Here is a 20004-nt window from a genome sequence, read left to right as displayed (position 1 = left end):
TCAAGAGATCCGCAAAGGACCGATACAATACCGGTGCCTTACTATTGGCCATGGCCTTTAAAGCAACACGCATTTCAGAGGTAGTAAGCTCTCCCTCCAAGGTGGACAGGGCATCTATTGGGAGTCTAGGCAAGTTAGCTTGAGACAAATAATCACGAATGAGCTGGGACCTAACGTCCTTATCCCCAACAGTACTGTGTACGTGGTACAAAGTCTGGTACAACGAACGGAATTCCTTGGCTATGGAGGACATCTCATGAGCCATAGAGTCATGTCAGGTTTTTATCCTAGCAATAAAGGCTGCAGTCTTTTTTTGTTGCAAGGAACGGGCCAGGAGGCGACCTGGCCTATTACCCCATTCGTGCAAGCGCTGAGCTACTATACAAAAGCTTTGTTTCTGCTCCAGAAGAAAGAGGGCCCTCAGCGCCTCCCTCCTCTGGGTCAGAGCCTGAAAAACTGCTTGTGACTGACCTTCCTTATGTTGACAATCCAAAGCTTCAATGTCGCGGATCAGTTCTAATTGTTTGGAAGTTCGTTCCTTCTTTTTCCTGGAGCCTAGTTCAATAAATTTTCCCTGAATAAAGGCCTTGTGGGCCTCCCAAAACGTGCCCGGCGCAACGTCCGGGAGCGCAATCTCTACAAAATACCGAGCCAAGTCATCATTAATCAATTTTTTATCGATGTCATCTGAAAGAAGATGATCATTGAGTTTCCAGTTTGTGGTTCTACAGGGTAAAGAAGGGATGTTTAGCGTAAGAGTGATCGGAGCACGGTCCGATATAGAGGTAGTGGCGATGCTGGAAGTTGTTGGGAGGGAGAGATGGTGGTGATCAATGAAAAAATAATCTATCCTAGAGTAGGTGTGGTGCAAGTGGGAAAAATTTGTGTAATCCTTTACCCAAGGGTGCATAATCCTCCACACGTCCATCAATTCGGCTTTGTGAAAACGCTTGCGCAGAAACGTCAAACGTCTCTGTGAAATACCGGAGTGTCCTAAGAACATCTGAAGGGACGGCTCCATCGGCACGTTAAAATCCCCAGCGAGGAGAACGCAACCTCGGGCAAATTCACGTAGCTTTTTAAGGGTAGAGGCTAAAAAGGTGACCTGATCGCGGTTGGGGGCATACAGAGTGGCGATAGTGCAAGGCATATTACCCAGACTGCCTCTTAGGAACAGGAAGCGACCCATTTCATCACTAAGCATAGAATCCAACGAGAAAGAGGTCCCCCTGCGGAACCCAATGGCTACACCCTTGGCCTTGTGAACATCAGATAAGCTATAATACCATACTGGGTATTGTGGAGAAAAAAGCCTCACCGAGGTAGTGTGTGTCAGGTGGGTCTCCTGCAAGAGCACAACATCCCCTCGCAGACGACCCAGCTCTCTGTATAGATTATGTCTCTTACCTGGGGCGTGTAGACCCCGCACGTTTAGGGAAACTAAGTTCAGCGCAGCCATAGGATTCAACAGAAGGAGCTCACATTAGCATACCGATGAGAGCCGTACCTGTGGCAGGAGGGAGAAATAAGGAACAAAGAGGGTGAAGGGATTGGGAGAAGAAAACATAGACTAAGAATAGAGAGGAGAAAAGAGAGAAAAGAACAATTACCAACAGGACAAAAAATAAACATGCCCCACAGGGGGGAGAACCTAGTGTTCGCACGCATATGATTGCTGTGCAAAGAAGGGACACACGGGCAGTCCGGCACCCACATGCACCTCGCCCCGGGTGGGACAGGGGCACAAGAGTATGAGACCACGCCACGTTCCATAAGGGGGGTCGCAAAGTCGTGGGCAACCGACAACGAGCACCTAAAATAACATGATAGCTGCCATGTCGCCCCAGCGCCGACACCCTACATAACACAGTGTAAAGAGAACATTAACCATACATAACCCACATACCTTAATTGAAAACCAAATAAAACAAAGTTATACAAAATAAAATGACGGATCAGTTTGTCCCTAAACAGGAGAAGGTGGCTCCTGAGATCCATAGCTTAGTCATGGAAACCAGAAAAGGCTAAAAAATACGCAGGAACAAAAACACTCAGCCAAGAAAGGTGGATGAGCCCAGAACTGGAAGGCCCCAGACACACAGTCCAGTACTCACTCCAGCTGAGGAGAGGCCCACGGGGCGGCAGGGCGACGCCTGCGGCCCACTTTTTGCCACTGTGAATCAGCAGTAGTAGGCAGGGTGGGAATAGTATCCAGCCAGCCAGGTAGCTCTGGGGGAGAAATATTGACATCCAAACAAAACTTTTCAAGGTCTTCCGGAAAGCAGAGAATTGTGGTCTTACCATCCCGGTGAGCAATGAGGGCCGATGGGAAGCCCCAGCGGTAGTTAATGGACGCGACTCTGAGTTTCTCTGTCAGGGGTTTAAGGGCCCTGCAGCGGTTCAATGTTTCCTTGGCAAGGTCTGGGAAGAAGGACAGGGATGCACCATCAAAATCCAGGGAGGCAGTCTCTCTAGCTTTACGCATTATGCGCTCCTTCTCCTCGTAATAGTGGACCCTGCAGATAACATCCCACGGGGTGTCTGTGGAGAGGTTGCCCAGGTGTAGGGCCCTGTGGACCCTATCCAGTTTGAGCGGATGGTCGGCCGCAAGGCCCAGCAGGCCATTAAAAATGCCGCGCACGGAATGGAGGAGGTCGTCGTCACCTGTCGCCTCAGGTAAGCCTCTGATGCGTATGTTGTTCCTCCTGTTGCGATTTTCCTGGTCCTCGATCTTAGACAGGGCCATCCTGTGCGCAATGGTGAGTGACCTGGTGGATGCCTGCAGGCTTCTAATGGCGTCCGCGTGGCGGTCTAGGCGTAGCTCAGATTCCTCCACCTGCTCCAACACCTGTGACAGATCCGCTCTCACCGCGGATATTTCCTTCTTAATGGACCGCTCCAGGCTCAGGAACATAGATGCAAGCTCAGTTTTGGTTGGTAAACCGTCGACCAGTGCTGCGACCTCAGAGCGTCTGGAAGTACGATTTTCCAGCTTGCAGGACCATGATCTAAGTACTAACAGACTGAGAGCGATTGTCACTGGGTTTAGTTACGGTAAGGCCCCTTTCACACCTGCGGACCGTTCAGATCCACCTGTCAGTTTTTTCAGGTGGATCTAAACGGGCGCTCCATGTACCTCTATGGAGTGTCGAATGTCAGCGGTGACATGTCCGCTGACACCCAATCTGATCCTCTCCGCTAAAGTGTGACGGATGCTAACCCTATTTTGCATCTGTCTGGCGGATAGGATTGGATGAAAACAGACAGACGGTTTCTTTTCATCTGATCCCCCCATAGAGGAGAGCGGAGATCTGACTGGTCTGTCTCTGCACAGGGTGCAGAGACAAAATATTCATGCGTCGGCTCAGCAGGGATCAACGGAGCGATCCCCGCTGAGCAAGCGGATGTCAAAAAACGGATCCGCACATGTGAAAGCGGCCTTTCTAAGCAACTATTCCTTTTAACTGACACCAACTACTTTTATTGAAAAATAGTAAATGGTCACAATATTAGCAGTAGCAATTATGATTTTAAATACATGTTTGTGCACACACTGTCACCACAGTATGTGGCAGTGCTCTTCAAGAGAAATAAATTAAAGTTTGTGTTTTTGTTTATGTTTTTGTGTTTTTGCACAAACATAAATGGTTGTGCATTAGAGACAATTTTAACACTAACGAAACGTAAAAATGGTGCAAATAAAATGTTTACATAAAAAATGATATTACAAAGAAAACAAAGATCAGGTTTTTAGCAAAGTTCAATCAATGAGCAAAGTGAAAAAGTAGCTCTCATAAACTTGAAAGATTTTTCTTCTTGTTGATGGCAAAACGAGAGCTGTCAACTTGCAGAGCAGCCTCCTTTTCTTGTCCACAGTGGCGTCTCCAGCTTTCATATTTGGGGTGGCACATGGGTGGTCAGGGAGTAGTAAGGGAACTATAAAATGCAATATATATATATATATATATATATATATATATATATATATATATTTCAAGGATAGAATGCACTCCAGAGGTCTTGGTAGAAAGAGAGATGTTAGCCAAACATTGCAGCTGCAGGCAGCCACTTAGATTCAAATAGTGTAAATATTCTTTCAATGTTGGGCTAACATAAATGCTCATCAATGCCGCCTACCAGTGCAGCTTATCAGTGCTGCCTATCAGTGCACATCATTGCTGTCTATAAGTGCTCAATGCCCATCAGTGCCACCTATCAGTGCTAATCAATGCAGCCTATCAGTGCCCATCAGTGCAGCATATCAGTGCCCATAAATACTGCCTATCAGTGTCCATCAGTGCCACCTATCAGTGCTCATCAATGCCACCTATCAGTACATTCACATTAGTGCAGCCTATCAGTGGCCATCAATGCTGCCTATCAGTGCTCAATGCCCATCAGTGCCACCTATCAGTGCTCATCAATGCAGCCTATCAGTGAAGCCTATCAGTTCTCTTCAATGCTGCCTATCAGTGCCCACCAGTGCAGCCTATAAGTGCTGCATATCAGTGCTCATCAATGCTACCTATCAGCACCACCAATCATTGCTCATCAATGCCGCCTACCAGTGCAGCTGATCAGTGCTGCCTATCAGTGCCCATCAGTGCCGTCTATCAGTGCTCATCAATGCCACCTATCAGTTACTCCTTATCATTGCAGCCTGTCAGTGGCCATGAATGCTGCCTATCAGGGCTCAATGCCCACTAGTTCGACTTATCAATGCTCATCAATGCAGCCTATCAGTGCCCATTAGTGCTTCCTATCAGTGCTCACAAATCACACCTATCAGTGCTGATTAGTGCCTTCTATCAGTACTCACGAATCCCACCTATCAGCATCAGTGCCCATTAGTGCCTCCTATCAGTGCTCATGAATGCTGTCTGCCTTCCAGCACGACTCTGAGCTGAGAGTGTCTCTCTCATGGAACAGCTCAGAGCCTGAGAGCCGGCATTGATAGTTCTCTCTTCCCCTTCTTCCTCTCTCGCACGGGATGGGAGAGTAGACAGCCGATCTGCTCCTCCTCCCCCCAACCCTCTCCTGTGTGTGCACTGTGGGAAATCAAGTGTGAAGCTAACAAGCTCACACTTTCCGTGAAGGTCGGGGGGAGAAGGAGCAAATTGAGTGTCTCCTCTCCCATCCCGTGCGAGAGAGGAAGAAGGGGGAGGGAAAACTATCAATGCCGGCTTTGACATCACTGGTTGCTAGACATCAGGCAGCTCTAGCAACCAGTGGCTAGGCGCAGAGTCAGGTGGAGGAGGAGCCGGAGCCAGCGCTACGGTGGCTCAGTCTATCCCTGTGCCCTGAATTCCAGACTGCTCCCAGTCCTAGTGTACTTGTCTTTTAATTGGGGGGGCACATGGGGAGCACAGCATAATGTTGGGGGGCATGGTCCCCTCTAGCCCCCCTAGTTACGCCATTGATTGTGCATGAGAGGGGTGGCCATGGGATCTTTCTGTGTTTACGAACATGTCTAGATCCAGTTTTCTATAGATATAAATATTTTTGAATACCTACACGTGGCAGTCTGCTAACTTGCATATTATGGTCCAGCATGCAATTACCTTCAGAATGGATATAAATATGACAGGTTTTAGATGTCCACTTTACCTAGGAGGGGTAATGTGTCTAGTTAGCTCCCCATATCATCTAAGATAGGAGTGTTTGGACTCCAGCTAATGTATTTATGATGAGGTGATCTGGCAGGATATCTGTTTGTTTTCCACATTGCTCAGGATTACGAATTTGACAGTTTTACAATGAAACCTAGACTGAAGTGTGGATTCAGCTAATAGGCACGACAGGGTATACATGTGTCCTCTCGAGAAACTAATAAAAATGTTCTGACCAGCAGCTAAGAGTTGTTGATTGTATATACTGGAGGGAGGTGGGGGAAAGGTCACTGCAGCTATGTCTCTTATTCTGAAAAGATAGCATGAGGGGAATTGAGACCTGAACAACACGGCCGCTGCATATAGCTTTTCGTGTGCACAACTATCACAGTGGGGACATACAAAACAATAAAAAGCTACAACTTTAACCCTTCCACACTTTATCTAAAAATATTTAGGCTGAAGTGTTTTAACTAACTTTGACAATCCATTTTGGTAAGAGAGGTATCTTTTTTAGTTTTCGCTACAGTTGTTAGTAGTTGACAATGTTGTCACAAGAACAGGAAGTTATGGAAAGATTCTGATGGGAATATAGATAGAAAACAAACTTCAGCCAGGAAATAGGCTTTAAACATTTTTCCAAAATTGATTTTAGTTTGTGATCAGGGCTGACTACATTCTGACCATTCAATGTTCTATTCTTTTGCTTTGTACACCAGCAATCCGTGAGCAATCTTTCTTAAAAATCGGGAAGTATCCAACTACAGTCAGACCATCAGATCACCAATTTAGAAGTATAATTGCTGAACCCCATGTACCATATTTAACTGATTCCCAACCAGTCAAGGTGCATTTTAGACCAGGCAGGACACACAGTATTCTGGGAGGACATACCTATACATCAGAGGTGTAACTAGAACCTACAGGGCCCAGGTGAAAAAAACACGAAAAGCCCCCCAACCCGTGGCCGGGGACACTTCCCACTGATCCCGGGGGAGATTCTTACATAAGCGTGTCCCCCCTTACATCAATGTGCATGTGCCCCTTCTTACATCAGTGTGTCCCCCTCACATACGTGTGCCCCCTCCTTACATCTGTGTGACCCCCCTTACATCAGCATGCCCCTTCATTACATCAGTGTTTCCCCCTTAAATCTGTTTGCCCCCTTGAATGAATGAATGAATGAATGACTTGTATAGCGCAACGCATGCGAACTGAATCGCCTCTGGGCGCTTTTTCCAGCCAGTATCTGCTTGGCTGGTGCGGTCATTTTTACCCTGTAGGATCATGACACGCTAGGGACACACAGTCATACACACATATATACATATATACTAGGCCAATTTGGACGAGATCCAATTTACCTACCAGCATGTCTTTGGAGTGTGGGAGGAAACCAGAGTACCCGGAGGAAACCCACACAGACACAGGGAGAACATGCAAACTCCAGGCAGATGGTGTCGTGGTTAGGATTTGAACCAGCGAACCTTTTGCTGCTAGGCGAAAGTGCTACTCACTGCACCACTGTGCTGCCTTCCTTACATCTGTGTGCCCCCACTCCTTAAATGTGTTTGCCCCCTTTCATCTGTTTGCTGCCTCCTTACATCTGTGTTCCCCCCTTAAATCTGTGTGCCCCCTTACATGTTGGGTGAGGAGAAAATTTGTCAGCTCCTGTATTCCAGTTGTTTGCTGTGGCTTGTATTTTTTTGGATTATTACCTCTTTTTAATAAAGGCATTGATTTTGAGTGCTTTTGTCTAGAATTTCTCCTCACCCAATTGCCTATGTTTAGCTTGCACCTGCTGTTCCTATTCTGAGGAGAGATACATTTTCAGACACCCTTCCTAGAGTGGCATCCCTCTTACCTGTGCCCCCCCCCATGTGTTTGCTCCCCTCCTTAGATCTGTGTGCCCCCTTACTTCAGTGTGCCCCCTTTCATCTGTTTGTCTCATCCATGTTCAGTTCTTTCTTCATTTGACAGGCAGTGAGGAGGTAAAGTATTGTCTTCTCACCACCTGCTTTAACCCCTTGAACCCCACACAAGTACCCCCATTTGCCCAAATAGGAAGTGATTGACTGGTGTACATGGAATATAATTCCTATAACGGTTAAAAAGCAAAGTATTGCAGCTGCAGCATTTGGACACCTTGGTCGTTGTCTCTGCAGCTAAAGGGGGTGATGTTTGAGGGGCGGTTTGCATCCAAAAATGTGATAGGTAATCACAAAATGTAATGCTTAATTTATGACCCTAAAAAGCCTTAAGGTGGTCCTGGGATTTTGGGGCTCTGTATGTGGTTAGGCTGTGAAAAAGCCTCACGCATGTGGTATCGCTATTGCAGAATGTGTTTTGGGGTGTAATTCTAAATATAAAGCAGGGTGAACAGATATCTGCGCTAAATAAAAAAAAAAAAAAGCAGCCAGCACAGTTTATCAAACGCAAAATATAAAAATCCAAAATGCAGCGCTTCAAAAAATGATAATATATAAACATATAAATGTGATAGTCCAAATGATAAAATTTTAATATTGAGTAAAGATGAGGAGCACATTGAAGTTTGGTGGAGGCTCCTCATCTTTACTCCATATTGAAATTTTATCATTTGGACTATCACATTTATATGTTCATATATTATCATTTTTTGAAGCGCCACATTTTGGACTTTTATATTTTGCATTTGATAATCAACAAATTGTGCTGGCTGCTTTTTTCTACTTTTTTTTTTATTTTTTTACATTTTCACATTTATATGTTCATATATTATTATTTTGTGAAGCGCTGCATTTTGTACTTTTGTAATTCTAAGTATGCCTATGCTATGTGTGAGAATTATTAGAAACATCAACATAATTAACAACTTTGTATATAAAAAATAAAAATAAAAATTAAGACCCACTATCCCTCTTAGGAAAAACTGGGGGTGTTTGCTTTCTAAAATGTGGTAATTTTGTAGGTATTTCCACTGTCCTAGTGCTCCAGGGCCTCCAAAAATGTCATAGTTAGTTAGGAAATTAAGGGCCAGATTCACAAAGAATTGCCCTGGCGCAACGTATCAGAGATACGCTACGCCGCCGTATCTTACCTGGCGGAATTTCGAATCCAGGAAGATTTTGCACCGTAAGTTACGGCGGCGTAGTGTATTTCTCGGCGCGTATTTCAAATTGGGCTGGTAGGGGGCATGATTCATTAAAATGAAGCGCGTCCCCGCGCCGATTGAAATGCGCGTGCTCCGTTTCGAAATTTCCCGCCGTGCTTTGCGCGAAATGACGTCGCACCGACGTCATTTTTTTAACGTAGACGTGAGTTACGTCCTTTCCTATTCACGGACGACTTACGCAAAAAAAAAATAATTCAAAATTCAACGCGGGAACGACGGCCATACTTTAACATGGCAAGTCTATCTATACGCCACAAAATAGCAGCTTTAACTATACGCCGGGAAAAGCCAACTAGCGACGACGTAAGAGAATGCGACGGCCGCGCGTTCCTTCGTGGATCGACGGAAAAAGCGAATTAGCATACCCAACGCGGAAAACGGCGCAAACTCCACCCAGCGGGCGCCGAAGTATTGCACCTACGATCCGAAGGCGTACGAAGCCGTACGCCTGTTGGATCGAAGCCAGAAGCCGTCGTATCTTGGTTTGAGGATTCAAACTAAAGATACAACGCAGCAAATTTGAAAGTACGCCGGCGTACTCACTGTGAATCTGGCCCTAAGTGCGTAATTAATGCCCCTGGAATGCATGAAGGTGCTCCTTGGATATGCGGGCTCTATATATGGCACGGCAGTAAAAAAGTATCACACTTATGGTATTGTTACACTTGGAACAAATAGCATAATTTTTTCTGGGGTGTAATTCTAAGTATGCCTATGCTTTGTTTTAGAAATATTCTATTAATTGACAACTTTTGTGTAAAATAAATAAATAATAATAACATTTTAATTTTCTTTCTACATTTTCCAAAAACTGAGGGCCAAATCCTCAAAAGGGATACGCAGGCGGAACTGCTGTTCAGCCTGCGTATCAATGTGCCTATCTTTGGAACTGATCCTCAGAAGCAGTTTTCCAAAGATAGGCAGAAGATCCGACATCTGTAAGAGACTTACACTGTCGGATCTTAGGATGCAGTACCGCATCCGCCGCTGGGGGCATTTCGTGTCGAAATGCCGCCTAGCGTATGCAAATGAGGACTTACGGAGATCCACAAAGCTTTTCAGCTTTGTGTTTTCTGCGTAAGTTTACGTTTGCATACGTAAAATTAGTTCTGCTTTTACAAAGTGTAAACTAGTAACACCTTGTAAAAACAGACCTTTTTTTCGATCGCCGCAATTTTTTTTAAATTTTGAATTTTTTTTCCCGGCGCGTAACTTTTTTTTTACCCGACGCAACTTTATTGTCCCGTCGCAATCCACAAAGCCCGGCGTAACGTAATTTCGCCCGCTGCCCGTCCGGAAAATGACGTCACGAGCATGCGCAGTACGGCCGACGCGGGAGCGCGCCTCATTTAAATTGTAATCGCCCCCTGCAGAAGAGGACCGCCTTGCGCCGGAGACATTTAAGTTACACGGCCTGAAATTTCTAGGTAAGTGCTTTGTGGATCGGGCACTTAGGTAGAAATTTTAAGTCAGTGTAACTTAAATGGGAAAAGATAAGTTAGGCAGGATCTTTAAAGGATTTGGCCCTGAGGTCTTTAAAAAACTTACCATACCTCTCAGGCCTAGTACACACGAGAGGATTTATCCGCGGATACGGTCCACCAGACCGTTTCCGCGGATAAATCCTCTCGAGGATTTGCGAGGATTTGGATCCGATGGAGTGTACTCACCATCGGATCGAAATCCGCGCCGAAATCCCCTCGCGATGACGTGTCGCGCCGTCGCCGCGATGATGACCCGGCGACGTGCGCGACGCTGTCATATAAGGAATTCCACGCATGCGTCGAATCATTACGACGCATGCGGGGGATCCCTTCGGACGGATTGATCCGGTGAGTCTGTACAGACCAGCGGATCAATCCGTTGGGATGGATTCAAGCGGATAGATTTGAAAGAATGTCAAATTTCTATCCGCTTGAAATCCATCCCAGGGGATAAAAATCAGCGGAAACAGATCCGCTGGATTGTACACACCAGGGGATCTATACGCTGGAGCCAGTCCACAAATTAATTCCAGCGGATGGATCCTCTCGTGTGTACGGGGCCTCAGAAAATACCAAGGGAGTTTGCTTTCCAAAATTTGGTCATTTTGTGGGTGTTTCTCCTGTCCTGGCACTTCAGAACCTCATGAAATATGATATCTAAACTGTAAATTAGACATGCATTTTATGCTCATTGAAAGTCCAAAGGTGCACCTTGGATTTTGGGCCCCTCTATGCATTTAGGCTGTGAAAAGGTTCCACACTGGTGGTATCCCCATACTCAGGAGCCATAACAGAATGTGTTTTGGAGTAAAATTATAAGTATTCCTATGCTGTGTATACTGTATATGCTGGAATAACTTGCTAAAATGACAACTTTGTAAAACAAATTGTATTTAACCACCTCAATACCGGGCACTTTCACCCCATTCCTGCCCAAGCCATTTTTCAGCTTTCAGCGCTTTCACAATATGAATGACAATTGCATGCTACACTTGCATGCTACATTTGCATGCTACACTTTACCCAAATGACATTTTAATAATTTTTTCCCCACAAATAGAGCTTTCTATTGGTGGTATTTTCATCACCTCTGCGTTTTTTATTTTTTTCGCTATAAACAAAAGAAGAGCGACAATTTTTTAAAAAAAGCAATATTTTTTACATTTTGCTATAATAAATATTCCCAAAAATATATAAAAAAACGATTTTTTTCCTCAGTTTTGGCCGATACGTATTCTTCTACATATTTTTGGTAAAAAAAAAAATAACGCAATAAGCGTTTATTGATTGGTTTGTGCAAAAGTTATAGCGGCTACAAAATAGGGGATAGATTTATAGCATTTTAATTTTTTTTATTTTTTTTTTACTAGTAATGGCGGCGATCAGTGATTTTTATCTTGACTGTGATATAGCGGTGGACACACCGGACACTTTTGACACTATTTTGGGACCATTCACATTTATACAGCAAACAGTGCTATACATATGCACTGATTACTGTGTAAATGTGACTGGCAGGGAAGGGGTTAACACTAGGGGGCGATCAAGGGGTTAAATGTGTACCCTAGTGAGTGATTCTAACTGTAGGGGGAGGGGACTGACTGGGAGAGATGACCGATCTGTGTCCCTATGTACAAGGGACACAGCATCGGTCTCCACTCCCTGACAGGACGTGGATCTCTGTGTTTACACACAGAGATCCAAGGTCCTGCTCAGTTACTGGGCAATATCGCGGCCGCCGGGCACGCGCATCGGGTTCCCAGTGGCTCTGCAAGACGAGGACGTCATATGACATCCTCTCAGAACAACAGCACTATGGTGCCGCCGTCAATTCACGGTGGCCGGTAGTAAAGTGGTTAAAGTGGTATTACTGCTATTCATGTTCATTACTGAGTGTTACTTTGTTTTTATTTATTTTGTTTTGTTAAAAAATGCATTCGTCCGTAAATCCGAATGAATTAAGGTCGAATCTGTCATTGAAGACTTATGGTGTCTGTTGAATGTTCTAAGAAGATTTGACGGAGCAGCTAAACTGTACAACCCCACAATCGTACATTTCCGGTCAAATGTTCCGCCTACAAGCTATAGAAGAATTCTAATGTTGTATGACACTAGTAATAATTATATTTATAAATTATTATTACTAGTCAACCAACATTCAAATTCTTCTATGGCCTATGGGCCGAGCATTTGACCGGAAATGTACGATTGCGGCGTCGTACAGTTTAGCTGCTTGTCGAATCTTCTTAGAACTTTCGACAGACACCATAAGCCTTCAAGTACAGATTCGACGTTTGTATGTTTTTCACTGCTTCGTCGAATCTTCGTCGTTCATGTCGAATGGTCTACCCCAACACTGTCTCTATAATGTTGAATCTTTTCTCTCTATGTCAAATCTTTCCTCTCTATGTAGAACAGTGGTCTCCAAACTTTTTAAACAAAGGGCCAGTTTAGGCCCTTTTCACACTACAAAATAAATCCGTTTTAATAATCCGTTTTAAAATCCGTCAGATAATGTTAAAAAACGGAAGTTATACGTCCTTTATAAAATATCATTAAAGTCTATGGGATTTTTTTATGTTCCGTAAAGATCCGTAATAGTCCGTTATAACATACGGACGTTAGTTATAACGGAATATGTGACGGGTCTTGCACTATTTTTTGTAAATTTTTTGTCCGTTGCAAGTAACGGATATATTAACGTCCGTTATATTTTAACATTGAAGTCTATGGCACATGGACGTTAGTAAATGTCTCCGTAAATGTCCGTTATGTTAACGGACGTTAATTTTACTGAGCATGGGTATTCAGGGGAACCCCCGCTGTCAATTTAAAACAAAAATGACATGCGGTTCCCGGTAAATATCCATAACCAGACCCTTCAGGTCTGGTATGGATATTCAGGGGAACCCCGCCGTCAATTTAAAACAAAAGTGACGTGCGGTTCCCGGTAAATATCCATAACCAGACCCTTCAGGTCTGGTATGGATATTCAGGGGAACCCCGCCGTCAATTTAAAACAAAAATGACGTGCGGTTCCCCCTAAATATCCATAACCAGACCCATTATCCGAGCACGTTGACCTGGCCGGCCGCAGAAAAGAGGGGGGGACAGAGTGCGGCCCCCCCTCTCTCCTGAACCGCACCAGGCCACATGCCCTCAACATGGGGAGGATGTCCCCATGTTGATGGGGACAAGGGTCTCATCCCCACAACCCTTGCCCGGTGGTTGTGGGGGTCTGCGGGCGGGAGGTTTATCAGAATCTGGAAGACCCCTTTAACAAAGGGGACCCCCAGATCCTGACCCCCCCCTGTGTGAAATGGTAATGGGGTACACTGTACCTCTACCATTTCACGAAGGAAGTAAAAAGTATTGTAAAAAAAACACACTGACACAAAAGAATAAAGTCCTTTATTAAAAAAAAAAAAAAAAACTCCAGCGCTGAAAAATCCACTCGTTCCCGGCTTCCTGCGTTGTCCTGATCCAGCGACGGGTGCGGGTGATCTCCCGCGATGAGAAGATCCAGCGTCGGGTGATCTCCGCTCCGGCGATGTGAAGATCCATCCATCCGGCGCAGCAGCATCCCGGACCTCCTCTCACCGCTGGGCACAGCCCAGCGAATGAGCGGCTGAACCTGTGACATTTCTTATATAGAGGAGGCAGAGCCACCCGTCACGTGACCCTGCCCCCTCTGACGTACCTCTGCTACATCACTGGGGAAAGGTCTTTCCTCTTCTTGGTCTTCCCCAGTGACGTAGCAGAGGTACGTCAGAGGGGGCAGGGTCACGTGACGGGTGGCTCTGCCTCCTCTATATAAGAAATGTCACAGCTTCAGCCGCTCATTCGCTGGGCTGTGCCCAGCGGTGAGAGGAGGTCCGGGATGCTGCTGCGCCGGATGGATGGATCTTCACATCACCGGAGCGGAGATCACCCGACGCTGGATCTTCTCGGGAGATCACCCGCACCCGTCGCTGGATCAGGACAACGCAGGAAGCCGGGAACGAGTGGATTTTTCAGCGCTGGAGTTTTTTTTTTTTTTTTTTAATAAAGGACTTTATTCTTTTGTGTCAGTGTGTTTTTTTACAATACTTTTTACTTCCTTCGTGAAATGGTAGAGGTACAGTGTACCCCATTACCATTTCACACAGGGGGGGGGGGTCAGGATCTGGGGGTCCCCTTTGTTAAAGGGGTCTTCCAGATTCTGATAAACCTCCCGCCCACATACCCCCACAACCACCGGGCAAGGGTTGTGGGGATGAGACCCTTGTCCCCATCAACATGGGGACATCCTCCCCATGTTGAGGGCATGTGGCCTGGTGCGGTTCAGGAGAGAGGGGGGGCCGCACTCTGTCCCCCCCTCTTTTCTGCGGCCGGCCAGGTCAACGTGCTCGGATAATGGGTCTGGTTATGGATATTTAGGGGGAACCGCACGTCATTTTTGTTTTAAATTGACGGCGGGGTTCCCCTGAATATCCATACCAGACCTGAAGGGTCTGGTTATGGATATTTACCGGGAACCGCACGTCATTTTTGTTTTAAATTGACGGCGGGGTTCCCCTGAATATCCATACCAGACCTGAAGGGTCTGGTTTGGATATTTACCGGGAACCGCACGTCATTTTTGTTTTAAATTGACGGCGGGTTCCCCTGAATATCCATACGACTTCTGGAGCTGGACTTCAAGAAAGGGTGAAATGTTTTTTATTAACGGACGTTAGAAAGGAATGATATAACGGATGTATACGGATATATACGGATAAACATTATCCTTTTTTAATAAAGGAAGATTGGTAAAATATTTATCCGTATGTATCCGTTATTAAATCCGTTAATAAACGTCCGTTAATAGGTGTAATACGGATATTATAAAACGGACATACAATCCATAGTGTGAAAGAAGCCTTATTGTCCTTTAGACTTTAGGAGGGCCGGATTGTGGCCAGGAGGGGCAATTTTTTTTTGGCATCATTGAGAATGAATATGGCCTCAGGATTGGTGGTCAATAAGAGGGGTAGTGCCTCTATTAATAGGAGGAATAGTCTCCCATCATTGGTATCAGTGGAAGAAAGAGTGCCTCATTGTTGCTGTCAGTTGGAGAAATAGTGCCTCATATCAGTGGAAGAAATAGTGCCCCAAGGGCTGGATAGAAGCTAGCCCTCGGGCCGCAGTTTGGAGACTCCTGATGTAGAATAATCTTGGACTAACAGGGCCAGATCCAGAAAGAAATACATTGGCGCAGCGTATCAGAGATACACTACGCCGCCGTACCTTACCTGGCGCATTTTCGAATCCTCAGCGAGTTCGCGCCGTAAGTTACGGCGGCGTAGTGGTTTTCTGGCGGTGTATTTCAAATTGGGCGGGTTGGGGGCGGGTTTCATTTAAATACCAGCTTTAACTATACGCCGGAAAAAGCCGACTACAGACGACGTTAGAAAATGCGACGGCCACGCGTACGTTCGTGGATCGTCGTAAATGGCTAATTTGCTAATTTGCATACCCGACACGGAAAACGCCACCCAGCAGACGCCGAAGTATTGCATCTTAGATCCGAAGGCGTACGAAGACATACACCTGTCGGATCTAACCCAGAAGACGTCGTATCTTGTTTTGAGGATTCAAAACAATGATACGACGCAGGAAATTTGAAAGTACGCCGGCGTATCAGTAGATAGGTCGGCGTACTTGCTCTGTGAATCTGGCCCATAGAGTTAAGGTTAGGCACATTCAACCACAGATTCGATAGACACAGATTGCTATTGTCAGCGTCATGTCGAATTTCCTATCTACATCGAACTGTTGTAGCAATGAAAATGAAAATAAAGCATTTTTTTATGTCAGATCTTTCGGATTTCTGATTCTGCGCGTTCGTTTTCGTTTGTTAAAACGATAACGAAGATACCCGGAATTCGTACGAAAATGCATTCGGACGAAAACGAATGCACATGTCTAGTAAATAGTCCCTATTCAAATTTGAGCGCTCAGGCTGCTGTAGCTCAATGTTGAAAAGATTCATGAGACAGAATGGAGTGTTTTGGGCCCCTTGACTTCAATGGGAGTTCACAAAAAACGCACAAGAACGCGCATTACACTCATTTTTAAGGTGCTCCTATAATAAAAGTTAATGGACCTAACAAAGAACAATCCTGCTTCTGTAAAGCATTTACAAAAGCATAAAAAAAAAATGCCCTACATAAACTTTGCTTAATGGGCTGAATGGGGCTAACGTATTGAAGTCTATAGTGTACTGTTTTTATCCTTATTATTTCTGCTAGTATGATTATCAATACATTATGTGCATAACAATTAATTATATCTCTGTGCTTAACTGATAATGGATGTTTTTAGATATCCGTTTGAGTATGTGGTAATTTATTGGTATGTGTTTCTAATTTAGCTCCTTTCATCACTACTCCTCTCGAGACACTTGATGGATTAGTGGAAGATGTTGCCACTTTTATGTGTGCAGTTGATTCATATCCTCCGCCAGAAATAACCTGGACACGTAATAACATTCCTATAAGGTATGAGAAAAGATTTTGTGCCTAAAATGTGTTTATAAATTGTGTAACATTTTTACATTAATATTATATAAAATGTTCTGTAATAATAAACAGTTACCAGAAATTATTATCATGTATAATAATATATTTAACAATGTAGTGGCAAGAGCACTGGAATTAATTTGCGTAAAAGGAAGTAAAGTAAAAGGAAGGACTCATTTTGATAAATTAACCTGGATTATTGCTCAACCTCACTATTAAATAAGTACATTTCATGCTTTTCAATACTACAGTAGATACTGAACACCATTTTTTTTTTTGTGTGCCACCTACTGCTTTCACTGTAGTTTCACCACATAGATTATCCCTGTGCCCAGACATTAAATTATTTACATATTATTAAAGTGCTTCTAAAGGCAAAAGATCATCTACCATACTGCATTCTATGCAGTAAGTTAGAAAACTTTCTGCAAGCATCTCCCCCCAACACCCCTAAATACTTGCCTGGGCCTGATCTTGATCTAGCGATGTGCACAAAAGCAGAGGCTTTCTCGACTCTCTCTCTCTTCTCATTAGCACAGACACAGCTGCGGGAACCATTGGCTCCTGCTGCTGTCAATCTTAGCCAGTGAGGAGGGAGCGGGGGATGAGAGTCAAGCCACTCTCTGTATGTCTTTTGGGCTTGGGAGCAAGTATGCATGAGTGGCCCCATAGCAAGCAGCTTGCTATGGGGGCACTCAGCAGGGGTGGGGGGGACACAGAAGAGAATCAGGGCTGCTCTGTGCAAAACCGTTGCACAGAGCAGGTACATATAACATGCTTATTATTTAAAAAATATATAATGTCTTTAGAATCACTTTAACCACTAAAGCCCTGGTCCTTTTATATGTGCAGTTGATTCATATCCTTCGCCAGAAATAACCTGGACACGTAATAACATTCCTATAAGGTATGTTAAAAGAATTTGTGCCTAAAATGTGTTTATAAATTGTGTAACATTTTTACATAAATATTATATAAAATGTTCTGTAATAATAAAGACCAGGCCAGGCCACTTATGAAAAGCTGAACATTGGCCTGCAGTACCTCATTTGGCCTGAGGTACGGGGGCGCAGGAAACGAGTCAAAGTGTCCTCTGGCCTTTTCGTCAGTTTTCAGCACTCTCTGGCGCTCCCCCACCTCTGGCCGCATTCGGTATTGCATCCCATTGAAGTCAATGCGGAACAAATTATTTTCGTTTCCATTGACAATGGGAAAACTCGCTTTGATATGCGAGTACTTTGGATTACGAGCATACTCCTGGAACGGACTATGCTCGTAATTCGAGGTTCAACTGTATGGTGGTTCTGGACTATAAAGAGACTTCAACTGCGCATTGTAATACTAAACTTCCACCACCAGGCTACAGATACAATGGACCCTAGCCCAGAACTCTATATTGCTTTAATTATACTTATTCTTGTGAATGTAAAATTGTATCCATGGGGTTATTTACAAATGTGATTGACTCCTTACAAACCCACCCAGTTATATATATCTTTTCTGTGTGGAAACTACACTCACCGGCCACTTTATTAGGTGCACCTGTTCAATTGCTTGGTAACGCAAATTGCTAATCAGCCAATCACATGGCAGCAACTCAATGCCTTTAGGCATCTAGACGTAGTGAAGACAACTTGCTGAAGTTCAAACCGAGCATCAGAATGGGGAAGAAAGGGGATTTAACTGACTTTGAACGTGACATTCCTTGCGTAAATATACGGAAGCGCCACCTAGCGGCCAGCGTAAATATGCAGCCTAAGGTACGACGGTGTAAGACACTTACGCCGGTCGGATCTTAGGGAAATATATGCGTAATAATAGACACTTACGCCGGTCGCATAGATACGACCGGCCAGACTCAGAGATACGACGGCGTATCTGGAGATACGCCGTCGTATCTTCTCTGTGAATCTACCTCAATATTTTTAACTTTTTGCTATAATAAATATCCCATTTTTTATTTTATTTTTTTAAACAAATGTTTTCCTCGGTTTAGGCTTATATGTATTCTTCTACATATTTTTAAGAAACAAATCGCAACATTATAGCGTCTACAAAATAGGGGATAGATTTATAGCATTTTTTTTTTTTTTTACTAGTAATGGCGGCGATCTGCGATTTTTATCGTGACTGCGATATTGCGGTGGACAGATCAGACACTTTTGACACTATTTTGGGATCATTCACATTTATACATTACTGTATAAATGTGACTGGCAGGGAAGGGGTTAACACTAGGGGGCGATCAGATTGTTAAAAATGTTACCTAGGGAGTGATTTTAACTGTAAGGGGAAAGGACTCACAAAGGGAGGAGATCGATTGGTGTTCCTCTGTACTGGGAACACACATCAGGCTCCTCCCACCTGACAGGACGTGGATCTGTGTGTTTACACACACAGATCCACGTTCCTGCTCCGTTACTGGGAAATCGTGGGTGCCCCAGCGGGTGCCCATCGGGTTCCCAATGATGCGGCAGGAGTGCGCACCCCCTAGTGGCTCGGGAAGGCTAGAATGCCATATAATGCACGCCCAAAATGTGAGCTCCACTGCGGCCGGCGGTGGACAAACGGTTAAGGGGGCAAATCCTTCTGTTCCTAGTATCAACGGTATTCACCCTGCCTTGTATCAACTGTTCAGGCTGATGGTGTAATGGTGTGGGGGATATTTTCTTACCACTAGGGATGGGCCGAACACCCCCCCCCCCTGGTTTGGTTCGCACCAGAACAGCTCGAACAGGCAAAAAGTTCTACCGAACATGCAAACTCTGTTAAAGTCTAGGGACATAAACATGAAAAATCAAAAGTGCTAATTTTAAAGGCTTATATCCAAGTTATTGCCATAAAAAGTGTTTGGGGACATGAATCAATGCAAAAAAAAAGTTTTTAGAACTATTGTTTTTAAAGGAACAGTAATTTTAATGATGCTTAAAGTGAAGCAATAAAAATTAAATATTCCTTTAAATATCGTGCATGGGCGGTCCCCTGAGGCCCCTTTCAAATTACCAAAACTTGAAAGTTGCATGATTTTTCCACAATTTCAGGGAAACTTGAGATCTATGGACCTTAACTGGCATCAAAGTCAGACCAAATTAGTACAGGGACTACATTGAAGTCGCACAGATATGAAAGGTTATCATTGGGGTACGACTTGTGATGCGACTCTGATGTCCGACGTCGCAGGAAATGTGAAATGGGCCTTAGTCTGAAGTGGCGCA

At 44.5% G+C, this 20004-nt stretch overlaps 1 protein-coding gene across 2 annotated transcripts in view; it reads left to right on the top strand.

The window, feature by feature from the left end:
- MUSK (muscle associated receptor tyrosine kinase) overlaps positions 1 to 20004 on the top strand; it is a 234558-nt gene that overhangs the window by 63882 nt on the left and 150672 nt on the right. The window contains exon 2 of one of the 2 annotated variants that reach the window (XM_040360661.1): positions 16642 to 16768. In XM_040360661.1, coding sequence (XP_040216595.1) covers positions 16642 to 16768 — 127 coding nt within the window. Of the gene's footprint in view, positions 1 to 16641; positions 16769 to 17637; positions 17697 to 20004 lie in introns of those variants that run through there. The other variant, XM_040360671.1, reaches the window with a different exon arrangement.

This window comes from Rana temporaria, chromosome 1 (assembly GCF_905171775.1).
Source record: "Rana temporaria chromosome 1, aRanTem1.1, whole genome shotgun sequence".
In the NCBI taxonomy this organism is placed as follows: domain Eukaryota; kingdom Metazoa; phylum Chordata; class Amphibia; order Anura; family Ranidae; genus Rana; species Rana temporaria.
Note: the sequence above shows the minus strand (reverse complement) of the source record. Positions and strands in the feature narration are given on the sequence as shown.